The sequence below is a fragment of the Manacus candei genome, unplaced genomic scaffold (genome assembly GCF_025592945.1).
Source record: "Manacus candei isolate 608988 ecotype Guabito, Panama unplaced genomic scaffold, ASM2559294v1 h1tg000050l, whole genome shotgun sequence".
NCBI lineage: Eukaryota > Metazoa > Chordata > Aves > Passeriformes > Pipridae > Manacus > Manacus candei.
Window position 1 is genome coordinate 33581072 of NW_026138098.1, and position 21085 is coordinate 33602156.

At 40.5% G+C, this 21085-nt stretch overlaps 2 protein-coding genes across 8 annotated transcripts in view; one reads left to right on the forward strand and one right to left on the reverse strand.

Moving 5' to 3' along the window:
- Window positions 1-867: 867 nt before the first annotated feature.
- DNA2 (DNA replication helicase/nuclease 2) lies at window positions 868-19537 on the reverse strand. Of its 2 annotated transcripts, XM_051800253.1 has the most exons (21): window positions 19406-19536; window positions 18420-18599; window positions 17225-17408; window positions 15793-15938; window positions 14555-14680; window positions 13477-13696; window positions 12238-12355; window positions 11773-11938; window positions 10403-10597; window positions 9591-9821; window positions 9022-9138; window positions 8809-8918; window positions 8206-8315; window positions 7485-7709; window positions 6763-6956; window positions 6569-6658; window positions 6283-6475; window positions 3370-3459; window positions 2575-2757; window positions 2310-2456; window positions 868-1734 (listed from the first exon to the last, which is right to left on the reverse strand). In XM_051800253.1, the coding sequence occupies exons 1-21, from the start codon at window positions 19414-19416 to the stop codon at window positions 1678-1680; spliced, it is 3093 nt and encodes a 1030-aa protein (XP_051656213.1). In that variant the 5' UTR covers window positions 19417-19536; the 3' UTR covers window positions 868-1677. The 2 variants fall into 2 exon arrangements, with proteins under 2 accessions (XP_051656213.1, XP_051656212.1); XM_051800252.1 differs by lacking the exon at window positions 868-1734 and having other exon boundaries at window positions 2114-2456; window positions 3427-3459; window positions 19406-19537.
- Window positions 19538-20515: 978 nt separating this feature from the next.
- Window positions 20516-21085, forward strand: part of TET1 (tet methylcytosine dioxygenase 1) — a 96203-nt gene continuing 95633 nt past the window's right edge. For all 6 annotated transcript variants that reach the window (XR_007906743.1, XR_007906744.1, XR_007906745.1 and 3 more), the window contains exons 1-2: window positions 20516-20636; window positions 20745-20851. The gene's annotated coding sequence lies outside the window, so the exon portion shown is untranslated. The remainder of the gene's footprint in view (window positions 20637-20744; window positions 20852-21085) is intronic.

Sequence of the window (21085 nt, forward strand, 5' to 3'; positions counted from 1 at the left end):
TACAAAACAAAACAAAACAAAAAAACCCACACTGAGGCATTAGACACAAAGCATTTCTGTCACACCCAGATGGGATCTCAGTTTGGGCTTACTGCACCCTGAGCACTACAATTTGCTTTGCTTAATAATTGTTCTAAATCCTGATCTTTCCCCTCCTTAGACAAGGCTAATCAGAAAGCTGTAGAACAAAAAGGTGTCCTTTACTTTGCTCAGCTTCAGAGATTGCACACAAAACTGCACAGAGAAAAGGGGCCTGCAAGGAAGGACCAAAGGACAAGGGCAGCACAGGCCTGGAACAGCCCACGGGGACAGGCACACTCTTTGATTGATAGATAGATAGATACATACACACACATTCACTACATATATTCAGAGTGTTTCAGAGCATCAAATCTCAATTTTGTTGGAGAATACCAGACCAAAACATGGTTTCATCTGCTCAATCTAAGTTTTACCATGCAAAAAGAAGGAAGGATGCATTTTATAAGTAGAAAAGGAAATGTTCTTGTGCTCGAATTTCTTTATAAACCTTTTAGTAGCATGCAGACCATTTCCTGGATAAGTAGAACTTGGTGTAAGAAAATAGATTAGCTAAGTCTTAGTGTTTTGTACATGTAGATCCTAAATATAGAAAGAAAAACTCTTCTAAACCAGTATATGTTGTTCTGAAATTGCTACTATAATGAACAGTGTATTTTACTGTATTTTTTCCATCTTATGGAAGTCACAGAGCACAGACACAGTTGATGCAACATGTATTTTCACCAGAAAAAGGAAGATATCCTGTCAGATACTAAAATGATATTGAACTGTTAAAAATATTTGTATTATATAAAGCACAGTATTAACAAAGTTTAAACAACTGTAATGAAACAAACAGCAAACTTTTATTATTTCAAGCATTACAAAAAGTCAGGGAGCAGTGTAAGAGAGTGAAAATGCCCACATTTAATAAGTTTGTCTGCATCTGTATGCACACAGCTACTTGACATTGATCCCAGAGAAAACAAATACTAATGATTCTGAAGAATCAAGAAAATTGATGTTTCCAACAGCAATCTTGGAAAGAAACTTTTCAGTCTCTTTAGTCTAGAATATGAGGTAGCACAAAGACTACAGATGTCTCAAGTAAACAGTGTTTGCTATTATCATATCCAATATGAATATTCATATCTGTAAAAAAAGTAGAACCTGAGCATGTAAACTTCTCAGTCAGCAAGCTGCAGCTCTGGCTCTCTTTCTTGGGAAAGTTTTGTTTTGAAGACTACAGATCAGACAAACTGAAACCAGAGTTTTACTAGGAAGCATTTCACTTCAGACTGATCTGCTGAACACAGTTAACAACAGGGAATAAAGTCAATCAGCATCACATTTCTCCCTGATGTGTGCAAAATCAAGCGATTAGAAAAGTCATCAAGGGATCTTCGTGAGAGAGATTAATTACATTATGTATATAAATATAAAACACTTCGGTATTTTAAAAAACAGGAGTAGAGTTTAAAGAAGAATGTGAGGCTTTGATGATGACAAAGATGTTTTTCCTATTTTTGTTCCAAACAGCACCTTAATTGGGAATTCCAGTAAATGGAATCACTGTATGTAAACTGCATTTTCAAGTCTTTAGAACCAAAGCAAAAGAAAAGACACAAATGGCTGTAAAACTTCCCATCTTCACGCTCATAAGATGTTACACTTGTGGATACTTTCATGAGCCCCGGCTGGAAGATTGAAGATGTAGCAAGTTAAGGAAGCATTATGACAACATCTCACATTCCCCAAATCTGTTTGAATATGTATTGGGGTTTGCAAAGAAAGAAGCTAACAAGGTTATTTCCTCTTTAAATAGGAGATGGAAACAGCCATAGCTAAAGCTTACTCAGTACAATGCCAGAGAGAAATGAAAAATGAACAAGTCACCTGAAAGTGAACCTGTTTTCCTTTCCAGCAAGACTATCCACGAAGCAGATGTGTTGAAGTGCATGGTACTTCTGAAGAAAGCAATCACACTAAGATGCCAAGAAACTAGGATGGTCACAGAAAAGAATGCAAGAGCATCAAAACTCAGAAATTCAGGCCTCAAAATTAAAAAATTACATCGAAGTTGATTTGCAAATCAGCATGGACTTTTTTCTATTTCTTCATCTCAATTATACTTCTGGCAAGTTTAATTAGCACATTTTGTGCTGTGTGGCAAATCACTGTTAAAAACACAAGCTAAATAATCCAAGATCTTCCCACCCTTACCTCAAAACTCAGTAAGTCAATCTTACCTTTCCCCTTTCCCAAACCAGGGTGCAGAAAAAGGATATCATTGCGTGGGACTGCAGGTGGCAGAGGAGCTTCTCCAGGGGAGGATAGCAGCTCAGGGATGGAACACAGCCCACCATGACCAGCTTGTGCTTGGCTCTCGTGATGGCAACATTCAGGCGCCGCCAGTCCCTCAGGAGGTTGCCAAGCTGTCAGATAAATGGAACCTGCTTTTATTTGTCTTACTTAATGTAGATAAAACACTCGTTTTCAAAAGGCATCTGACTACTACAATTGACTGGCACAAAGGTAGTATGACCAACTCACATTTTCATCATTGCTGTTCCTAACAAAAGACACGATTATGATACTCTTGTCTCTTCCTTGGTATTTGTCGACCGTGTTGACTTCCACTCTGTTCTCCTTCAGTTTTGCCATCAAATCAGTGATTGTTTTTAACTGGTGTCTGTAGGGTGATATGATGCCAATGTCTGAAGGCTTGCAGCCAGCCTGAATGGAGCAGGAACAGAAGAAAAAAGCTGTCACTGCAGTTGGCTTGGGAAACTCATCGCCATCACAAAACCCTCAAGGATTTCTTTAATTTATTTTTTTTTAAACAGTGCTGCAAGATATTGTGTCTACACTAAGTCATCAATGGAACTACAGGTGTGACTGGTATTACTAAAGAAAACAGAAAACCTGAGTCACTGCAAGATCCCAAGCTTTGTCCTAACTTAGCACAAAGACAGATATCCAGGAAAGCCTCATTTTTCTTTCTTTGTCAAACTGTGAGGTGAACATTGAGAACTCCTAGTCTGTATTACTGGATGAAATGAGGAAGAAAGGCAAATCCTCTCCCATCCCTCCCAAAGAAGTGCTCATCTCTTAAAAGAATTTGGTATCCAGCTGATTTATTTACATCCTAAATCCAGCCAGGCAAGGGACAGGGAAGGGAATGCAGCAGGCTCCTCACTGTACTGACATGCAGTCAACCCTCGATTTATCCTTAGGATTATCCCTCAAAGAATAACCCAAAACATAGGAGGTGCCATTACTATAGCAATGTAAGAATCATTAGTTATAAAGCTGCCCCTCCAAACAATGCACTAAAGTGAGAGTTACCTTAAGAAATAAGGATGTGAGAAAGAGCACTATTTTAGCTTCTGTCACATTACTTACACCACCTTTTTCTGCGTGTTCTGGTGCTGGGACCTTTAAAAATATAAAAAGGACATAATTACTTTTGCAGGCTATAACAGTGTACTGTATTCTGATCCCTTACTCATCATATCATATGTGGGTTTATACTAATAGTTTTAACTTAAAAAATAAGGCTAAGTGCTAAATTTTACGAATCAGAAGAGCCTGTACTGTAAAGTAACCAAAGAATGCTGCATTTGCAAAACAAGTTGGAACAAACTGCTGAAATGAGTTTCTAGAATGAGTTTGCATCTTAAGAAACTGCCAAACCTTAACGCTCTGACTTTACAGCTCACACATTATAAATCAAAAGACTTACAGGGTAAGAGAGAAAATTACATTTTACATGGGATTTTTCTTTTAATGCTCTCCATACAGCAATATTTACAGTGACTTTTCCCCAGTTTTTCACATGTGTGAAAGCCTACATTTAAAACTAAAGCAAGAACTATCCAAAATGGTGGTCTTGAACTCCTGATCTTTTAAGTGAGCATTCACTGAATTTACCATTTCTTAACTATTAACTCCCTTTTCCTACACCTCGTATGAACCAATGAGGCCGAGAAGCCAAGAACAAGCTCAGAATGTCAACTCTTGTCATTGTGGTATCACAATTCTGCAATTTATTCTCCTTGCTCAGCTCGTGCCTTCTCTAAAGCTGAATTATCAACAGCAAGAACTGATGGTGTCCATCCGGTAAACTGGGGTCAAGCAGACCTCTTTATCTGCAAAGAGTATAAAACTGAACAGACAATAAACTGCTTTCCAGCTCCAAATTCCATTTGCTACTTTTACTCATTTCCCACCATTTTCTACTATAACCATGCCACTCTTTTATAGTGACATAAGCCATGTTTTCTTAGATGCCACTTTTACATGTTCATCATGTTCCGTTTCCCTTCTCAATTTTGAGGACAGCACTGCCACTGAAATGGGAGGTGGTGTAGTGTAACTTAAAGCAGCACTCTCAGAGTTGTACTACAACTGCTTTTACCTTTTTTTTTTTGGAACTCAGTGTTCTGAAAATGTCACATCTAAGAAGCCTCCAAACTCCACGTGCTCAAAGTTTTCTCCAAGCAGAAAAGCACTGTTTTACTGAACAGTTGGTTTCTCTCCAGAGTAGCATTAATGTAGCCAAAAACTACACAAAAATTATTTGAAGGAAAGAAGTTCTAAAAGCCAGGTCATGCTTATGGTAACACATGCTTACATTTGTATTTCTCATGTTCACATAGTGCACCAACAGAACCCCTGATAAAACCAACTTTGGCCTAGAATTTCTCAGGAAATTTGCCCTAAATCAAGGATGTAATTTTTCAGTCTCCAGGCCCAAGCTGTCAGAAGTGCAGATGGACACAGGGCTTGGTAGAAAAGAAACAAATAGATTTCCCATTACTGTCACAAACACCTTGCATTATTACATAGTAAACAATAAAGGGTTTTTTTAGTTTTTTAAAAAAGCAAGTATAATAAATGGAAGCTTCCTGCTGGTATCATGGTGGTTTTTGCTCTCCTTTCTCCCTGTTTGTACCCTCCCCAGTATATTTCTTCATAAGCTTTTCTTGGTTTTATTAAAAATACACAGGGGGAAAAAAACCACTATAAAGCCAAGGAAATACTGGTTTTGTTTGGTCTTGTATTCAGAGGGGGCTTTGCCATTTCTCCCCCCTCACCATGACCACCCCAACAGATGGAGTTTTGACACCAAGTCCAAAAGGAGAAATGATATTATAGCCCCATGTCTGAACAAACCCAAGAATATTTTGGAAAGAGAAACTTTCCTCCTGTTTCTACAAACAGAACAGCTGTCTTACACTCAAGATGGGTTTTCTAGGAAAAAAAAAAAATTCCAAATGGAACAGAAACTCTGGCTTCCCCATTACCAATTTCTCTATGACTACCAGATGAACAGTGTACCAGCCAGTTCCTCTTAACAACTCTCTTTCCTGGGCCCAACTGTCTGCTTTCCTGGGAAAGGGACTGCAGCTAGGGAGGCATTCCTGTCCCTGTTTAGTTTAGGCATTTTTAGAAATCTCTCTAAGTCATCAAAGTAAACACTGTTTCTTTTTAGGTCATTGAAGAGATTCTAATAGAATTGTCATAAAAAAATATAGGAATCCTGTAGAATGTTGTAGACAGCACAGGGAGGTTGGAGAGTTTTACCCAGAGTCAGCACAAAAGATCATCAGCTGATTCAATTATTGGCAAAACACAGTATTAATAGGAATCAACAGAAAACCTGCTAAGGAAGGAAGGAAGACTCAAATCTTCATAATTCAATCACCAACTATAGTGACAAGTACTAGAAATCACAAATAAGTACTAATTTATTAATCTTTTTCTACATGTATTTAAATTCCTCCTCATTGTTCCTAGTCAGCTTCTTTGCAGAATTTTTATCTACTCTTGAGTTTTAATTTTCCAGCAAAAATTGGTGTCCTCATGAAAGGGCATGTCTAAACCAACTTACTCCTCCCTTACACTTCAGCATATAGAAAGTCTCCAAAATTCCATGGAGAATTATAGCTATTCCTGCCACTGGCTACACACTTTGAGCTACACTGGACATGAGAACAAAGTCTACAGTACTTTCCATATTTTCTGAAATATTACCTGAATTAACCATTTCAGCTGTTCCCAGATGTGATGGTTCCAGCAGCAGCTGATCAGCAGCTACACCACCATTTGTGTGTGCTGCACATTTTCCATGGAACCAGAAAATCATTCTCTGAAGTTCCCTATTTTACCCTACCTAAGCTGTATCAAGTTTTACATGTTGACTGTTTTGAGAACTTGCATTAAAATACAACGCTGAAAGAACAGAATGAACTTTACCTTCTCTGTGTTCAGAAAACACACAGGTGTGTCTGGATCAAGTACTTCTTTGAGCCATGTTTTTGAAGCATCCACAAGGTCCAGTTTCAATTTTTTTAGGTTGGGCAAGTTAACAGTGGCATTTGACACCTTCTCTGAGCCACATTCCAGTTTGCCTTCATACACTAACATGTTACTCAGTGACATAATCTTACTAAAGATTTAAAAAAACAAGAAAAGGGATAAAAATCTTGCCCTTTCAATCCCACATTAGAAACACAACGTAATAAATAAAAGTTTAAATTACCTATTCATTCTGTATTGCACAGTTAATTGGACAACAGCATTCTGGTTTTGCTCCAGCCTTTTAAATAAGCTTTCACTCATGCCAAGATCTCTGTTACAACACAAACACAAAACCCAAAAGTGTGTCAGTCAGAACACTGCAAGAGCCTTCCCAGAATTCATTACTAGTCACTGTCCAGCAGCATTTTATCTTACCTTGCTTCTGCATTCAGCACAAGTGGAGGCAGCTGCTGATGATCCCCCACCAGCACAAACCTTTTGGAGCAGAACAGTGGGCCCAGGCAGATGAGCTGGCTTATTTGGGAAGCTTCATCAACTATACAGAAATCAAACTGCTTCTGAACAAAGATAGGGTGATTTACTCCCATGCAAGACGTTGCCACCACTGGCTGAAAATTGAGACACACTTTAAGGATAAGGCACATTTTATATCCTTTAGTACTATGTTTTCCAGGTTAAAAGAAAAATATTTCCCCTTAAACTAAACAGCTTGACATCTTCTTGCATCAATTGCAAGTGACAAACAAAGCCAGCTTTAGAGCAGACTGTAGCAAATAACCCATTCCTGCCATGTGTTCAGTGATGCCAAGTTCTCTGCCTGTACAATTCATGGAGGGTGCTGAAGTGACTCGTGTAACAAGATCTCAGAGAACAGCACTGGGGTGTTTGGGACTTATTACTTACAATAAAAGTTACTTTGTGTGGACATTAACAGGTTGAAAGTTGAGAAGCATTGTCTATGCTGGTCATTATCAGCTATAAACAAACTGAAGCCATGCAGAGATTGAGTATCTTTTCCAGCTCAGATTTCTTACAGCAGTTCACACCCTTGGGATGAGTTCTCCTCTGCAGCATCCCAACATAAAATCCTGACCTAATTATCTTTAATAATTTGCAGCAAACCCCACTTTTCTCACCTGACTATTATAGACCTCTTCCAAGTCTGTTACAGATTTAATTGATTTAGACCTGCAAATTTCTTCTTCTGTATATTTCTGAATATCTGGATGGACCTTCTGAGCTCGCCCTAGGCGCAGAAAGCCAACTTTGAATTTGGCCAACTTGAGCAGGATGTTGTCCACAGCCGTGTGTGTAAAACTAGTCAGAAGAACACTGAAGCCACAAGCAGAAAGAATTCTCACCTAATGAGTGGCAAAGGGAAGGGAAAGAAAAGTTATTAGTTGTCTATGAGAATAGGCAGTCCCATGTTTGACAAGGCAAAAAGCACAAGAGGTTCTGGAGAGAGCCCATAATGAGTTCAATTTGCTGGCTTCCCAAGGAGTCCCTTTTTTGAGCTGTAGTTCAGGATTTGAGGACTTGCTGATATTTGGAGCCAAAGAATTTTAACACTAAATTTTAACACTAAAGCATCACAGAAGTGACTAAATATCACACTTCAATCTCCTCCCTCCCACACATACTCCTACACAGGCAAGAGACAATCCCACACCACAAAATACAGTTTTAGTTCAACCAAATATATGTTTTTAAGTAAAAAGAAGTGTATTTTCTTCTTTTAATCTAACAGTATCTATATAATTTCAGTCATGACAGCTAATTTTTGGACACTATACAGTTTGTTTAATGCTGTCCTCTAAATCTCAAAAAGAAAATTAAAATCAAGGTACATGATCTTACTAGAGCACATATTGTAGTTGTTTTTCCTGTTCCAGGCATACCCACAATAAGTGTGTAGTCTTTGGAAAGTAGCACTTGTTTCATTGCCTGTTTCTGAGGCTTATTTAGACCTTTGAGGAGAAAAATCAAAACTAAATTAGTACACTTCATCATAATTGTAACAATTACTAAAGTTAAAGCAAAACTATAATTTCCTCTTCTGCTAAAGCCCTTAATAAAGACAAGAACTGAGCGAAGTCTGTAGGTTCTAATGAAGATATGACATTAAACATGATACACAAGATAAGTAGTAAAGGGTCTGCACTACAATCCTAGAAATAAGGAACTGAAGGCATTTTTATTTTTAGACCTTTTTGTGACTTTTTTTCCCTAATATCCTAAATGACCACCTCCATATATTGTGTATGGGCAGTTGTGTTTGATCAGGTCTTTCTGTGACTAAATTAGTCTTCAGCTAGTAGGAAGACATGCAAGACAAGAACTTGGTTTAATAAGAAGAAAACTACCACTGGGCCCCAAAGGAGGAAAAATCACTTATATTCAGCATGATAAACACTTGGCTATAGAGACTACTAAACAGAGGAGTAGAAAGTCACTTTGTACCCTTTAAAATATTTGCAACAGTTTCCTTTGCCTCTGGAGGAAGGACAGAGCTCAAGTGCTGAATGAACCGTGGTTTCTGGAAGTCAATTATCAAGTTGCGGAGCCTTTCACTGTGGATGAAAGCAAAACAAACAAGAGTTGCAAGAAGAGTTACCAGTTAAGAAACTTTGCCCGAAAAGATTGAAAGTGTAAAATTAATTTGGTTTTTCATACCTGACCGGAGAATCTTTCATCAATTTGGAAAGATTTTCAAAAGGGACTCCTATACCAAAATCTCCCTCTTCATGATCCAACCTAAACACGGTGTTCTTGGGGAGCTTTGACAAATTCCTGAAGGATGACATAACATGGATAAAATACTGCTGTTCACCAGCAGTGTGTTCATGATGAAAGACTTGTTCAATGGTATCTTCCAGAGATGCCAGAGTGAAACATTAGCTAATAAAGATACGCTATTAGCTGATCTAAGTAAAACATGCTCACAGCCCAATTTAATGACAATATAGACTGAATAATGAAAGTTATGGATATTACTGTATCCATATGACCGTCTCATGTTGGAGATGTGAATAAATGGAGTTTAAACATGTTTTTGTGTTAAATCAACAGGCATATCCATTGACCAAGTACTGACATTTTCCATCAAGAGAAGAGAATTTCTGAAGAGTGCCCCAAGCCCAGCAAGAAGAGTTAGAACAAGTCACAGGTTTTTGGACACTTAGAAGTGCCCCTCCTGAAGCCAGGACCACAGTGTTTTCAAAGAGGTATTTTTGTCCTATTACCTGCCCAACAAACAGGAGACTTTTGTTCCACTGACTTCTCTAACATAGCCAGTAGCCAAACCAAGTAAACCCTTTTCCTCTCCACTCACAACCACTCGATCACCAACCAACAGGTTTGTTCCAGGTATGGCACCATTTCTGCGTTGAAAAAAATGTAGGTACTGTCCCTCGGAAATTTCACGTACTTCCTCCACTCTGATCAAGTTTCCAACACAATCTCCAGCCTTCTCTCTGAATATATGAGAAAAAGAAATATATTTTAATATTAATAACTTCTCGGGAAGAGAAATATTAAAAAAAAACCTCACACAAGTAAAAAAAAATATCACCCACAACCAACCGCCAAAACCAAAAACCAAAAAAAAATTCCCAAAGCAGCAAATAACAACCCAAACACAATCAGAACTGGGAAGACTAATCAGTCACTTGACAAATTGTCATTGTGCCAAGTAAACCTTCAGAAACAGCACCATGGACTGGGATCAGTCAGCACCAGCCTCAGCCCACAGAGACACAAATAGAATTACACTTGTGCTTCTTAAGGCTGAGGCTGCAATTTGCTGCTTCCTGTGTGTGACTTAACAACACCCACCAAACAAACACCATAGTGCAAACACAAAACCTGTAAATTCATCAGGTTAATGTCTCCATTAGGTCACATCTCAAAAAATCCACCTATGCAAGTAGCATATTTGAGTGCTTCTAACAGCACTAGGAAACATCTAGCTTTGCTGGCAGTGAAAACACCAGTGGGCAATGTCTCACTTTCAGGAGGAACCACCATTTGCATCAGGTTAGAAATTACACCTCACCTTTCCAAAGAAGGTATCATCCATATATTTTTATATCCCTTTTTACCCTCCCCACTCTGCAGCTCCAGGGTTAACATCAGGTACCAGAGGCTGAAATACTCCAGGTGGGAGGGTTGCAGGTGCTGGGTCTCTCTGTCAATAACAGCTGCCAGAGCAGGAGGAAAGGACACACTGGCCATCTTCTGCTCTACAGCTCTAGGAATGCAACCAAGCACAGCAAAGAATCAACCTGCATCTATTTGCTTGCACGTCCATAAGTACATAATGACAATCTAAATATATACTGTAACATACCAGATAGATTAATCTATCATCACTGAAGCCAAGTTGAATCTGTATCCTTTGTTCATGTGAGTAATCTTCTATTAGTAACCTTACATCATCTCTATGATTTTGAATTATCAAGGAACATAAATTAATCAAAGACCAATTAAAGGCATTTCAAAGATAGTACTGTATACATTTACATAGTTGAATGTAATACTCAATACACAGACAGGTCAATTTATCTCAAAACTAAACACCAGATGTTATACCTAATCACACATATAAAATACAATCAAATAGCAAAAAGTTAGTTCACCAGTGAATAGCTACCCAGTTAGAAACATTCTTGGTGCTGTAACAACTGAGTATTAGAAGTCATATTGCACAAAACCTACTTTACAAAGACATATCATGGATGCCCACAAAGCTGGCTCCCTCCACATACAATTTTACCCCTACAATTTTAAAAATAATCAGGTGTTCTGGTTACACAGGATCACACCAAAGGTTCTCCTGTTCTAACATATCTCATTTGATCTCTTCAGTATAAGGGATGGTTCTGGTTTTGTGCAGCATAAAGACTAAAACTTTATGTGAAAATTTAGTAAATATCTGCTCATTACTTCTCTTTAACAGGCAATGCAAGAACACTTTAGCAGAGTAATATCAATGCATCATTACTTGTGTGATATCCTACAGGAAAACAATCTTCTACAGAGTCAAAGTGAAAGAGTTGTTATCCAGCCAGAATCCAGGCCCAAAAGACCTCCTCTTTCAAAGAGTTGCAGGAATATAGCTTTTTAAAATTTTAAATATTAACTTATATATAACAGATCTGTTACTGTCATCAAGTATTTTGTTGAGACTTATCTCAGATTTTCTCTTGCAGAAAGTGTACCTGAGCAAATACATTAAGTCTCTGGGAGATCAGACCCTGCATTACAAAAGTTGCAAGGGAGTCTGTGAAAGATTCTTTTGGGGTGCAAGAGTCCTCAATAAAGAAATAAGAAGCTGTCAACCCCGAAAATGAAGCCACTGTATCAAAAGCTATGATTATTCAAACTTATTTAGAAACATTAGTCAGACTTTTTTTTTTTTTTTACCTGCTGTATAAGAAGCAATTGTGCATTTGGAAGCAATATTTACAGGCTTGACTGTCATCAATCACGGGAGGCAAAGCAGCAAGCTGTGAATGCTGCCTTCCCACAGCAGATTTGTAGGTACTGTGCGTTAAGTAGAAGGCCACGTGGTTTCTCAACTTCATTAATTCTGTCAGAAAAGAACCAACTAAGCTGATGTTTTTGTTTGCAACAGTTTCTAACTCAAAAGTAATTAGCTATCAACTTTTTAGTCAGCTAAGAAGTGATTATTCACATAACAAAGTCCCTGTGTTATATTAATAAAATAATAGAGTTTTTAACATAAGCTGATTGGAAGTAGTGATGTTATAACACATGATGCATCCCTAAGTACAGCTATTTTGGCAAAAGGAAACCTTACAGGCAACATGAGAGGTTTTAGCAATAGATAAGATAATTCTGGTTTCCTAGGAAGGGGAACAACTTTACCTCTTCTGTCCAGGCGGGCTCCAGAAACAGGATACATTGTACCAGTTTTGAGATAAAGAAGAAACCCAGCTTCAGGATCTGCTCTCCGCTCTAAATTCAACAGTGTGTACAGAATAACCTGCAAACATTTGAGAGAAACTTACTGCAAGATGTTTGTCGTGGTTTAACCCCAAGTTTAAAGCCAAGTACCACATGGCTGCTCACCCACTGCCCCACCAGTGGGATCGGGGAGGGAATCGGAAAGGGAAAAGCTGCAAAACTCATGAGATAAAGGCAGTTTAACAGGAAAAGCAAAAGCCATGCACACAACCAGAGCAAAACAAGGAATTCATTCCCACTTCCCATGGGCAGCAGGAGCTCAGCCACTTCCAGGAGAGCAGAGCCCCATCCCACGTAACGGTGACTTGGGCAGACAAATGCCATCACTCCAAACACATCCCCTCAAGCTTCCCCCTTCTTTCCCCCACATCATACACCAATCATGGTGTATGTCTGGAATGTTCCTGTGGTCAGCTGGGATCCCCTGTCCCTGCTGTGTCCCCTCCAAACTTCCCATCAGCCCCAGTCTCCTCCCCAGTGTGGCAGGACAGGGAGCAGGAAAGGCCTTGGGACTGTGTGTGCTCTGCTCAGCAATAACAAAAACATCTCCATTACCAACCTGTGTTCAGCACAGATCCAAAACACAGCCCATACTATCTCTTGTGAAGGAATTTATCTCTACTCCAGGCAAAACCAGCACAGTATTAAAACCAAAATACATTCTAAACAGTATTCAGCTCTTCCATAATTTATATGGCTAAACACTCATTATTGTCACAAGTATTCTAGAAACCATAAGCAGTAAGAACCTGACCAAGGACTGAAATTAAAAGGCAACTTCAGAAGTTAATAACAAGACTACTGCCTCTAGATCAGGCCAGCTATCTGGAAACATGCACAACACTAATTCCCGAAGCAGTTTGCCTCAACCTAATATTTGAATGCAGCAAGAAGAGACTAAAGAGCACATATTTCAGGATAAAAACCAAAAATGTGTTTGAAAGTGGTAAATGTATGTACTTCTTACTCCTCAGTTCACTTCCATTTTATACCAGGAGCTTTGGGCATGCCAGGATCAGCCATCCCTGAATTTAGAGTATACCAAAAAGTGGTCACATTCATAAGACAAAATAGTTCATCTAACCAAACAAGAAAGTACCACAGTCTCTGACAGTGAAGCTGGACAAAGGGTGTTTGTACCTGACTCCTGTGCTCTATGGAGTTAGATTCCTTGCCAGACTTGAGCTCCAGTGGCATTATCCGAGACTGCACTCCCGACTGGCAATGGATTTTCACCCTGGCTGTAACATCAACCTTTCCCTTCAACCCAAACCTGGGAGACCAGATATTCTCTTCGATGTCCAAGATATCTACAATCTCTATCTTAGAAGATACAACTTCTGTTTTTTCACCATTTGTCCTAGGACGAAAAAATAAGCCAGAAGTTAACAATTTTGCTTAATTCTTAACATTTAAACATTAAAATGTGTTGCAATTAAACATGTAATTTTTTTGCATTATAGGTTCTCTTTAGGAACTAACTTCAGAAATAAAATGCATCAAGTTTCACTCAAACTCTCTTCCTATTAACAGAGGAAGTGTCATATCAGAAACTAAGTGTAGTTTTGCTATTCACCTGAATTTCAAACTTTAAATGAGACTCTTAAACTGCTTGTAATTGTCTTTGGTCTTTTGTCAACAACCACACTCTAAAACAAAAAAAAAATTAATGATATACACAGGACAGCAGCATACAGATTTTACCTAGACCTGCCATTTCACTGAAACTTTAGCACCCTGTGGTTATTACAATTAACAGCAAGAAGCTACAGACAAGAAGAGCTCAGTAGCAGTTGAGTTAAATCACCATTTCACTGAAAAACTGTTGAATCAGTCAAAAATTCCATTTGATTACTAGTTTCACATTCTGATTTGCAGTGTTGCACATATCTACAGTAAATGCTAGCTTAATCAGCAGCTCAGATATCCTTGCCTTTCTAATTACTAAAATCTCTAGTTTGTACCACACTGTTCACAAGGATTTTAAGATCAGTAAGATTTTTATGTCAGTTCACCCTCAGGCTTCATGTCTTGCCCCAGTACTCACTATGGCAGCTAAATATGTAGCTCTAGATCAGCCACACTGGCAGTGAGGCCATGAATTAGCTACAAATCACTGAACAAATGGGCAGGAAAAGCATTGTTCTGAAAATTAAAAGTGAACTAAAGAAGGTACACAATATAGAATGGTTTTAACTTTCAACTCCTGGCTTCTTACAGTTTTAGTTGCATTTCATTTTGGTTCACTGGATTGTGCATGAAGTCTTCTGCCCATTTAAAAAATGATGGCAAATATTCTTCCACCTCCTGCATTATTTCTGCTTGTTTCAGATTTAAGTGATACCTGAAAAATAAAACCACGCACATTAAGGAGAAAGAAATATGAGATTTGCTGCTGGTACTAGAGAGATTTTGCCTTGAATATCCACAAGATTAATGACAGTAACTGTCAAGTTTTAATAAGTATCTAAAAATTGTAGATAATGACAGCTTAGTTAAGCTGGTATTCACTGGAAATTACATCGTTATTCTACAGCAACAGAGAAATACAAGTGGGTTTTGCACAAAAAGGTTCATACAAGTGTAAATGACCCCAGCTAGCAGCCTCAAGCAATTACTTTCCAATCCCAACAAACAGTGGCCTGCATATGCAAAAAGGAATTGCAAATTAACAGTTTCATGGAGACCCAGGGTGACAAAGGCCTTTAAGAAATCCTTAGGAGTCACAATTCAAAATATTACCTTCATAACAGAACTAGAGTAATAAATCTTCTTTCTACAGTTTTAACTTCCAACTCATCTGGGGCTAAAAGGTACTGACATTGCCCAACAGGCAATTTTTAACAGCCTAAATATAATGATTTTTATTTTTTACATGAGTAGAATTAGATTTTAATGAAGTCTGCAGTAAAATGCTAAAACTGACAGCCATTCATCTTACCATTTTCTGATGGAAATATTAAGACTATTTATTTGGCTAGCATTTCTATCAGCTTTGCTGAGAAAATAAGTGAAACCTCTTCTAGCAACTGAGCCTTTAAGTAACCTGATAAAGAAAATGAAAACCTCAGACATTCAGTGCTTGGTCAGTCACAAATTTCTAGTTCATCTCCTGAGGATAATAATGAATTATGTTTGTCACATTTAAATCAGCCTGGAAATCTAATGTTACAGACACAAACACTGCAACCTGCTTGTCCTGAAGGAATAAACCCCCACATACACATAGTTACTCCAGAAGCACAGTTTGGATCCACAGTAGCAGCTCAGCAGGGAAGTCAAACAAAATTACATTATTAAATGGGGAATTATCTTACTAAAAGGTACCCCATTTCCATCAAGCCAAGTCATTTGGCACGATACTCTCCAGACAACAGTGCTACATTTTCTAAAGTGTAACTTAAAGTGTTCCTGCCCTGTCTTCCAAACATAAAAGCCACTTGTAATGCTACTTACATTTCTTTGAGATACTTTTGTCCATACACGATTTTATTTGCTAGTTCTAGTACTTTTTCTTGTGTCAAGTTATTTGTTACAGATTGCTGGAAAATGTCATGAAGAATTGTACCCACGAGCATTTGGCGCGAGCCAGACTCCGAGCCCTGCAACAGATGTTACAATACATCAAGATTGATGCCACTTCATACCAGCTTTCCTATAAAATGTCTGGGTTTCTTTGCTGCAGATCATGGACTGCACTTATTTAATTGCAAGACCATGACAGCTTTCACCTCACTAATCACCGTCCAGTCCAACCCAACCGTGAAAGCAGCCAAACTGAAATGAGTCTCTCCTATTGCTTTAGCTCTCATGTTTATCCCAGCCCTGGTAACGTTAGGATATAATCCCTGTGTGATTGATAGGTGAGAAACAAAGGCACAGATTAAAATGAATTTTGAGAAAGTTTTGCCCGTGGGCAAAACAGTAGTATTTCCTAATGCCAATACTTACCTTTACAATCTTACACGTATTTTTTGCACAAAGCAGTTTCCTGTGTGTTACCAACTCACAGGAGAATCATTCCAAGTATCTCCAAAATGGCTCAGAAACCCATCAGCAGGGCTGGGCTCTGTAGAGTCACAAGAACTGAAAGTGGTAGCAAAACGACCTCTGTGTGAGTCACCACCAAACAACTGGAAGTTTAATCACTGTGATATTACAGGATCTCTTACAGACCAGTCACTTGTGGATTGCACTCACAATGTGGATGGTGTTACCCCAGTGTCAGGGGTTGTCAGTGCATTGTCCCACACAATTATTCTATTCCCATCAATAAGGGGCTGACACCACTTCCTAGTCTTAATTTCCTGTACTTAATTTTCTTGTTTCAGTCACAGACTCCCAGCCAGGCTGGGAGTTTACCACTCCATTACAATTCCCTTACTCATCTGGATTTATATTCCTATCCTGTCTGGAAGTTTTCATCAGCTGAGACTGGCAGCTGCTGCTTCTCTGCCATCCACATATCAGCAAGGATACTACCACAAGAAAGCTCTTTCAATGGTCCAGCAGCTGGATTCAGACTCTTATTTTTCAGAGGCTCTTGCCCAAGAGTGGTAATGTTTTCATATGAATGAGGGGCACATCCCTCACAAAGGATTTATACCCACACAAAATGTGGCAAGAGATTATCAAAGAAGTTATCAGAATTTTAAGTGGAAAGACCACTTCTTTAGCCCAGTAACTGTGTTAAAAATACTGGATTATTTCAGCTGCAATTCTCAAAAAACACCAAGAATTTCCACCAGAGACAGTTTCCATCCCAAATTATTCTGCGTTGGACATTTTGCAGTACAGCATCACAGCCAGAATGAACACTGAGTGAACCCACCAGGTTCAACGGAGCAGTAACTCATCAGAGGCCTGACAGTCTGGAACTCACTCTTACCCTGAAGCGCTCGCTCAGCACCGCCCTTCTCACACAGCGGATGCTGTTTGACACCGTCGTGCCAGAGAGCAGCAGGTCTGGGTACAGAACCAGGTACCCACGCTGCTCACCGATGACCCACGTGCCGGAGCTACACTCCCCTTCCAAATGAACGATGTCCCCCGGGACAACGGGCACAGACTCCCTGCCATGGGATACATTGGAACAGTCAGCGGCAGCACGGACACAACGTATCAGTGATTACACGTTAACCTGGCAGACGCAGTTCTTTGGAACAGGAGCTTATTGGGACTCTATTTTTAAGAAGCTGACTTAAATAAATCCTGAAAGTGAATAAAGGCATTTTTACTGACAAAACTCATTATTTTGAGTACTAGATCATGCATCAGGACAGCCTGTAAGTAGGCAAATCCTGTTGACTTCAAGTCATTCCAGACTGATGTGTTGAACTATTTCAGCATTGTTATGTTTTACTGCTTTTGCATTACATGAGTTCTACCTTCCTACTTAACAATCCTATTTGTTTCAGAAACTCAGCAAAATCTAAAAATATTTAGAATGATTTGGAAATTTCAGGGTTCAAGATCTTAGATATTTTTTCCTTCAAGAAATAATGTCTTATACTTTTCTCCCACCTTTCAGTGTTGGACATAAAATGAAAAGCAGTGCCAAATAGCACATGCACCCCCATGTGTTTCAAAATACTATCCAGTCTTTTCTCCTGTAACACACCATGCAACACAATTAGTTCTAAATTAGAATCTTATCCTTACATGAAAACAACTTTTGCAGTGGGGCTCAAGCTAAGGTGATTTTAACAGGCTGCAAAAAGCCCTCATGTTTTACAGATGTGGCTTTGTACATCTATATGTACAAATATACTTGTATATTTGTACATATAAATATACACTTCTAATTAGTGCAAAACAGTCAAACAAAATAGCCTGCCTAGAGTTTAATGCCTTGCTGTTTGTCAGTACAAAGGCAAATTAAAACACAAGTTACCTGACATCAGTTCTCTCAAGATGAATATCCATTACGCTGACATACTGATAATGTTACATTAAATAAAAGTTGCTTCAGGATTTTGTATCATTTCTAAGGCAGTAAGACTGCTCTCAAAGGCAACACAAATAAAATTTACTTAATATTCCAGTAATTCATTCTCTTTTCAGACATCTACATAATGAATTACCAGCCATTCCTAAGAATGCACAGCTCTGTATCTTCTAGTGAGTGAGATGCTGTAATTCTCAAGTGTTTCTCAGGGTCACTTCCATTTCTCTGTATCAGGCTGACTTCCAGCACACGGTATCTGTTGTTCAGCCCCTTCCTCAGTATCGTGTCAGGGCAGTCAGCCACTTTCTTCTGAAAACTGAAGAACAGCTCATTAACAGACAGAACACTACCTGAAAACAGCCAGCCTATATACAAAGCAAGGAAAAGCTTCAAATATAAACCCAACTTTAATCCCCTTCAATTTTTATACATATTTAGTGCGGTTTTGCAGTTCTACACAGGTAAAGCACAGGAAAGCTCTCTGGTGATGTTTTCACGTTCTTTTGGGATGACAGGGATGAAAAACAAGCATTTGGACATAGGAGACGTAAGGAAGGAGACAATAAATACTAAGTAAGTGGCTATTTATTGCAAGTGCTTCATTTTGGTGTCCACATATCCATATTTACTTGAAAGTTAATTACAACTGCACTGCAAACCCTGTGCTTGTGAGAAAGCTTCTATCTCCCTGCACACACGAACTCCCGGTCACCCAAGTACCTCAAACACGGAGCAGTAATCTTTTTTACCCATTAACTTGAAGTTGATTAGAAAACTGATATTCAAGGCTCAGTTTTCCAATAGCCATAGCCTGAGACAGAGCAGCAGGGCCGCTCTCCTGGCACGGAGCTGTGCCCGCCGGAGCTCCAGCGGCCCCGCCGCCCGCCCTGCCCGGCGCAAACACTCCTCACCCGCTCAGCAGAGTCGGGTTCCCCTCCCCGCTTACCCCCGGCGGTCCCGAGGGCTCCCCACCTCTCCCCCATGCCCGAGGAAGGCCGCTGCGGCCCTCAGGACCCCCATCCCGCCTTCCCGCGCGCGGAGCCGGGAGCGTTTCCGAAGTTCGAACTCCCCGCGCTACGGGTCGTCCCCGCCCAGCTGCTCTTCCCCGCGCTCGGCTGCTACCTCTCGGCCATGGGCAGGTCCCGTGAGGCGCTCGGCTCGGCTTGCCTCGTCCCGCGGCTCACACGGCTCCCTCACAGTGCACCTCAGCCCCGCGGCTCCCTCACACGGCCCCTCAGGCCCCTCACGGCAGCAGTGCGGGCCCCGCCCAGCGCGGGCAGCGCGGGCCAATGGGAGGCGGCGGGACGGCGGTCGCCGCGCGCGCGGGCCGAAGGCGCGGAGCGGCGCGCGGCTCCTCGCGCCACCGGGAGGGAGGGGGGAGAAGGGCGGGGCCTGCGCCGCGAGGGGGCGCGAGCGGTGCTGAGGGCGGGGAGCGCCCACGAGGGGCTGTGGGGGGACTGTGAGAGCTATGGGGGGCTGTGAGCGTTTTTGAGGGGCTATGGGGGGCTGTGGGAGACTGTGAGAGGTTAGGAGACCTATGGGGGGCTGTGAGCGTTTATGAGGGGCTATGGGAGACTGTGAGAGGTTAGGAGACCTATGGGGGGCTGTGAGCGTTTATGAGGGGCTGTGGGGGACTGTGGGAGACTGTGAGAGGCTAGGAGAGCTATGGGGGACTGTGAGCGTTTATGGGGGGCTGTGGGAGACTGTGAGAGGCTAGGAGAGCTATGGGGGACTGTGAACGTTTATGAGGGGCTGTGGGAGAGTGTGAGAGCTACGGGGGGCTGTGAGCGTTTATGAGGGGCTATGGGGGGCTGTGAGGGGCTATGGGAGACTGAGAGGCTATGAGAGCAATGGGGTCTGTGAACGTCTATGAGGGGCTGTGGGAGAGTGTGAGAGCTATGGAGGGCTGTGAGCGTTTGAGGGCTCGGGGAGGAGGCTGTGAGTGTTTATGAGGGCTTTGAGGGGCTGTGGGAGGCTGTGAGAACTATGGGGGGCTGTGAGGGACAACCGCATCGTTCTCGGCCGTGCCCGGCGTTTATTTCAACTTCGTCAAGGGCTGTCCCATCCCCGCCCCTGCTTCTGTTACGGGTCCGGTGGTATGAGGTAATATTCGACATACCTTCTGCTCCCAACTCACTTACGGGCCAATCTCAGCCCGAAAGTCAAACTTTTTCCCTCATAAAGACGTGTTGTTACATTTGGCGCTACTCAGCAGAGGCTTTCTAAAATGGTACTGAAGTTTCAGATATGTAGGTTTCCTTTCTTTGCATTTTTTTTTGGCCATAAAACCACTATTTCAGCAAAACATTCTGGAAATGAGACCATCACTTCTAGCAAAGATTGAAGGGCGCAGGTATTAAATCTATTCTTAGTACATCAGTATCACTGGTAAATATCAAGATTACCAGCCCAATATCGGGAAATGAGGTATTAAGAGTTTGTTATTTTATCTCTAATGTAGACAAACACTGGGAAACAGCATGAGACTCTGCTGTAAAGACGATAGTTTTGGCCCATGGTTGGACACCCCAACGGAAGGATCAAATTCAAATACATGAATTTTAAAAGGTGAGAACATTCTTAATTTAACTCTCCTTAGTTTTATTTAGGATAGTCCTGAAATATATGTAGTAAGCTATATTAATATTTCCTTCCACTGCAGGACTTTTAAGATAAAAGCATACTTGTAATTTAATAGTTATGTGTCAATACTATTCACATAATTTGGTGTGCTATTGAGAGATTACATAAATGCTGAGTACAGTTGCTAATCCTGTGTTCTGTAGTCTCTCATGTTGCCTA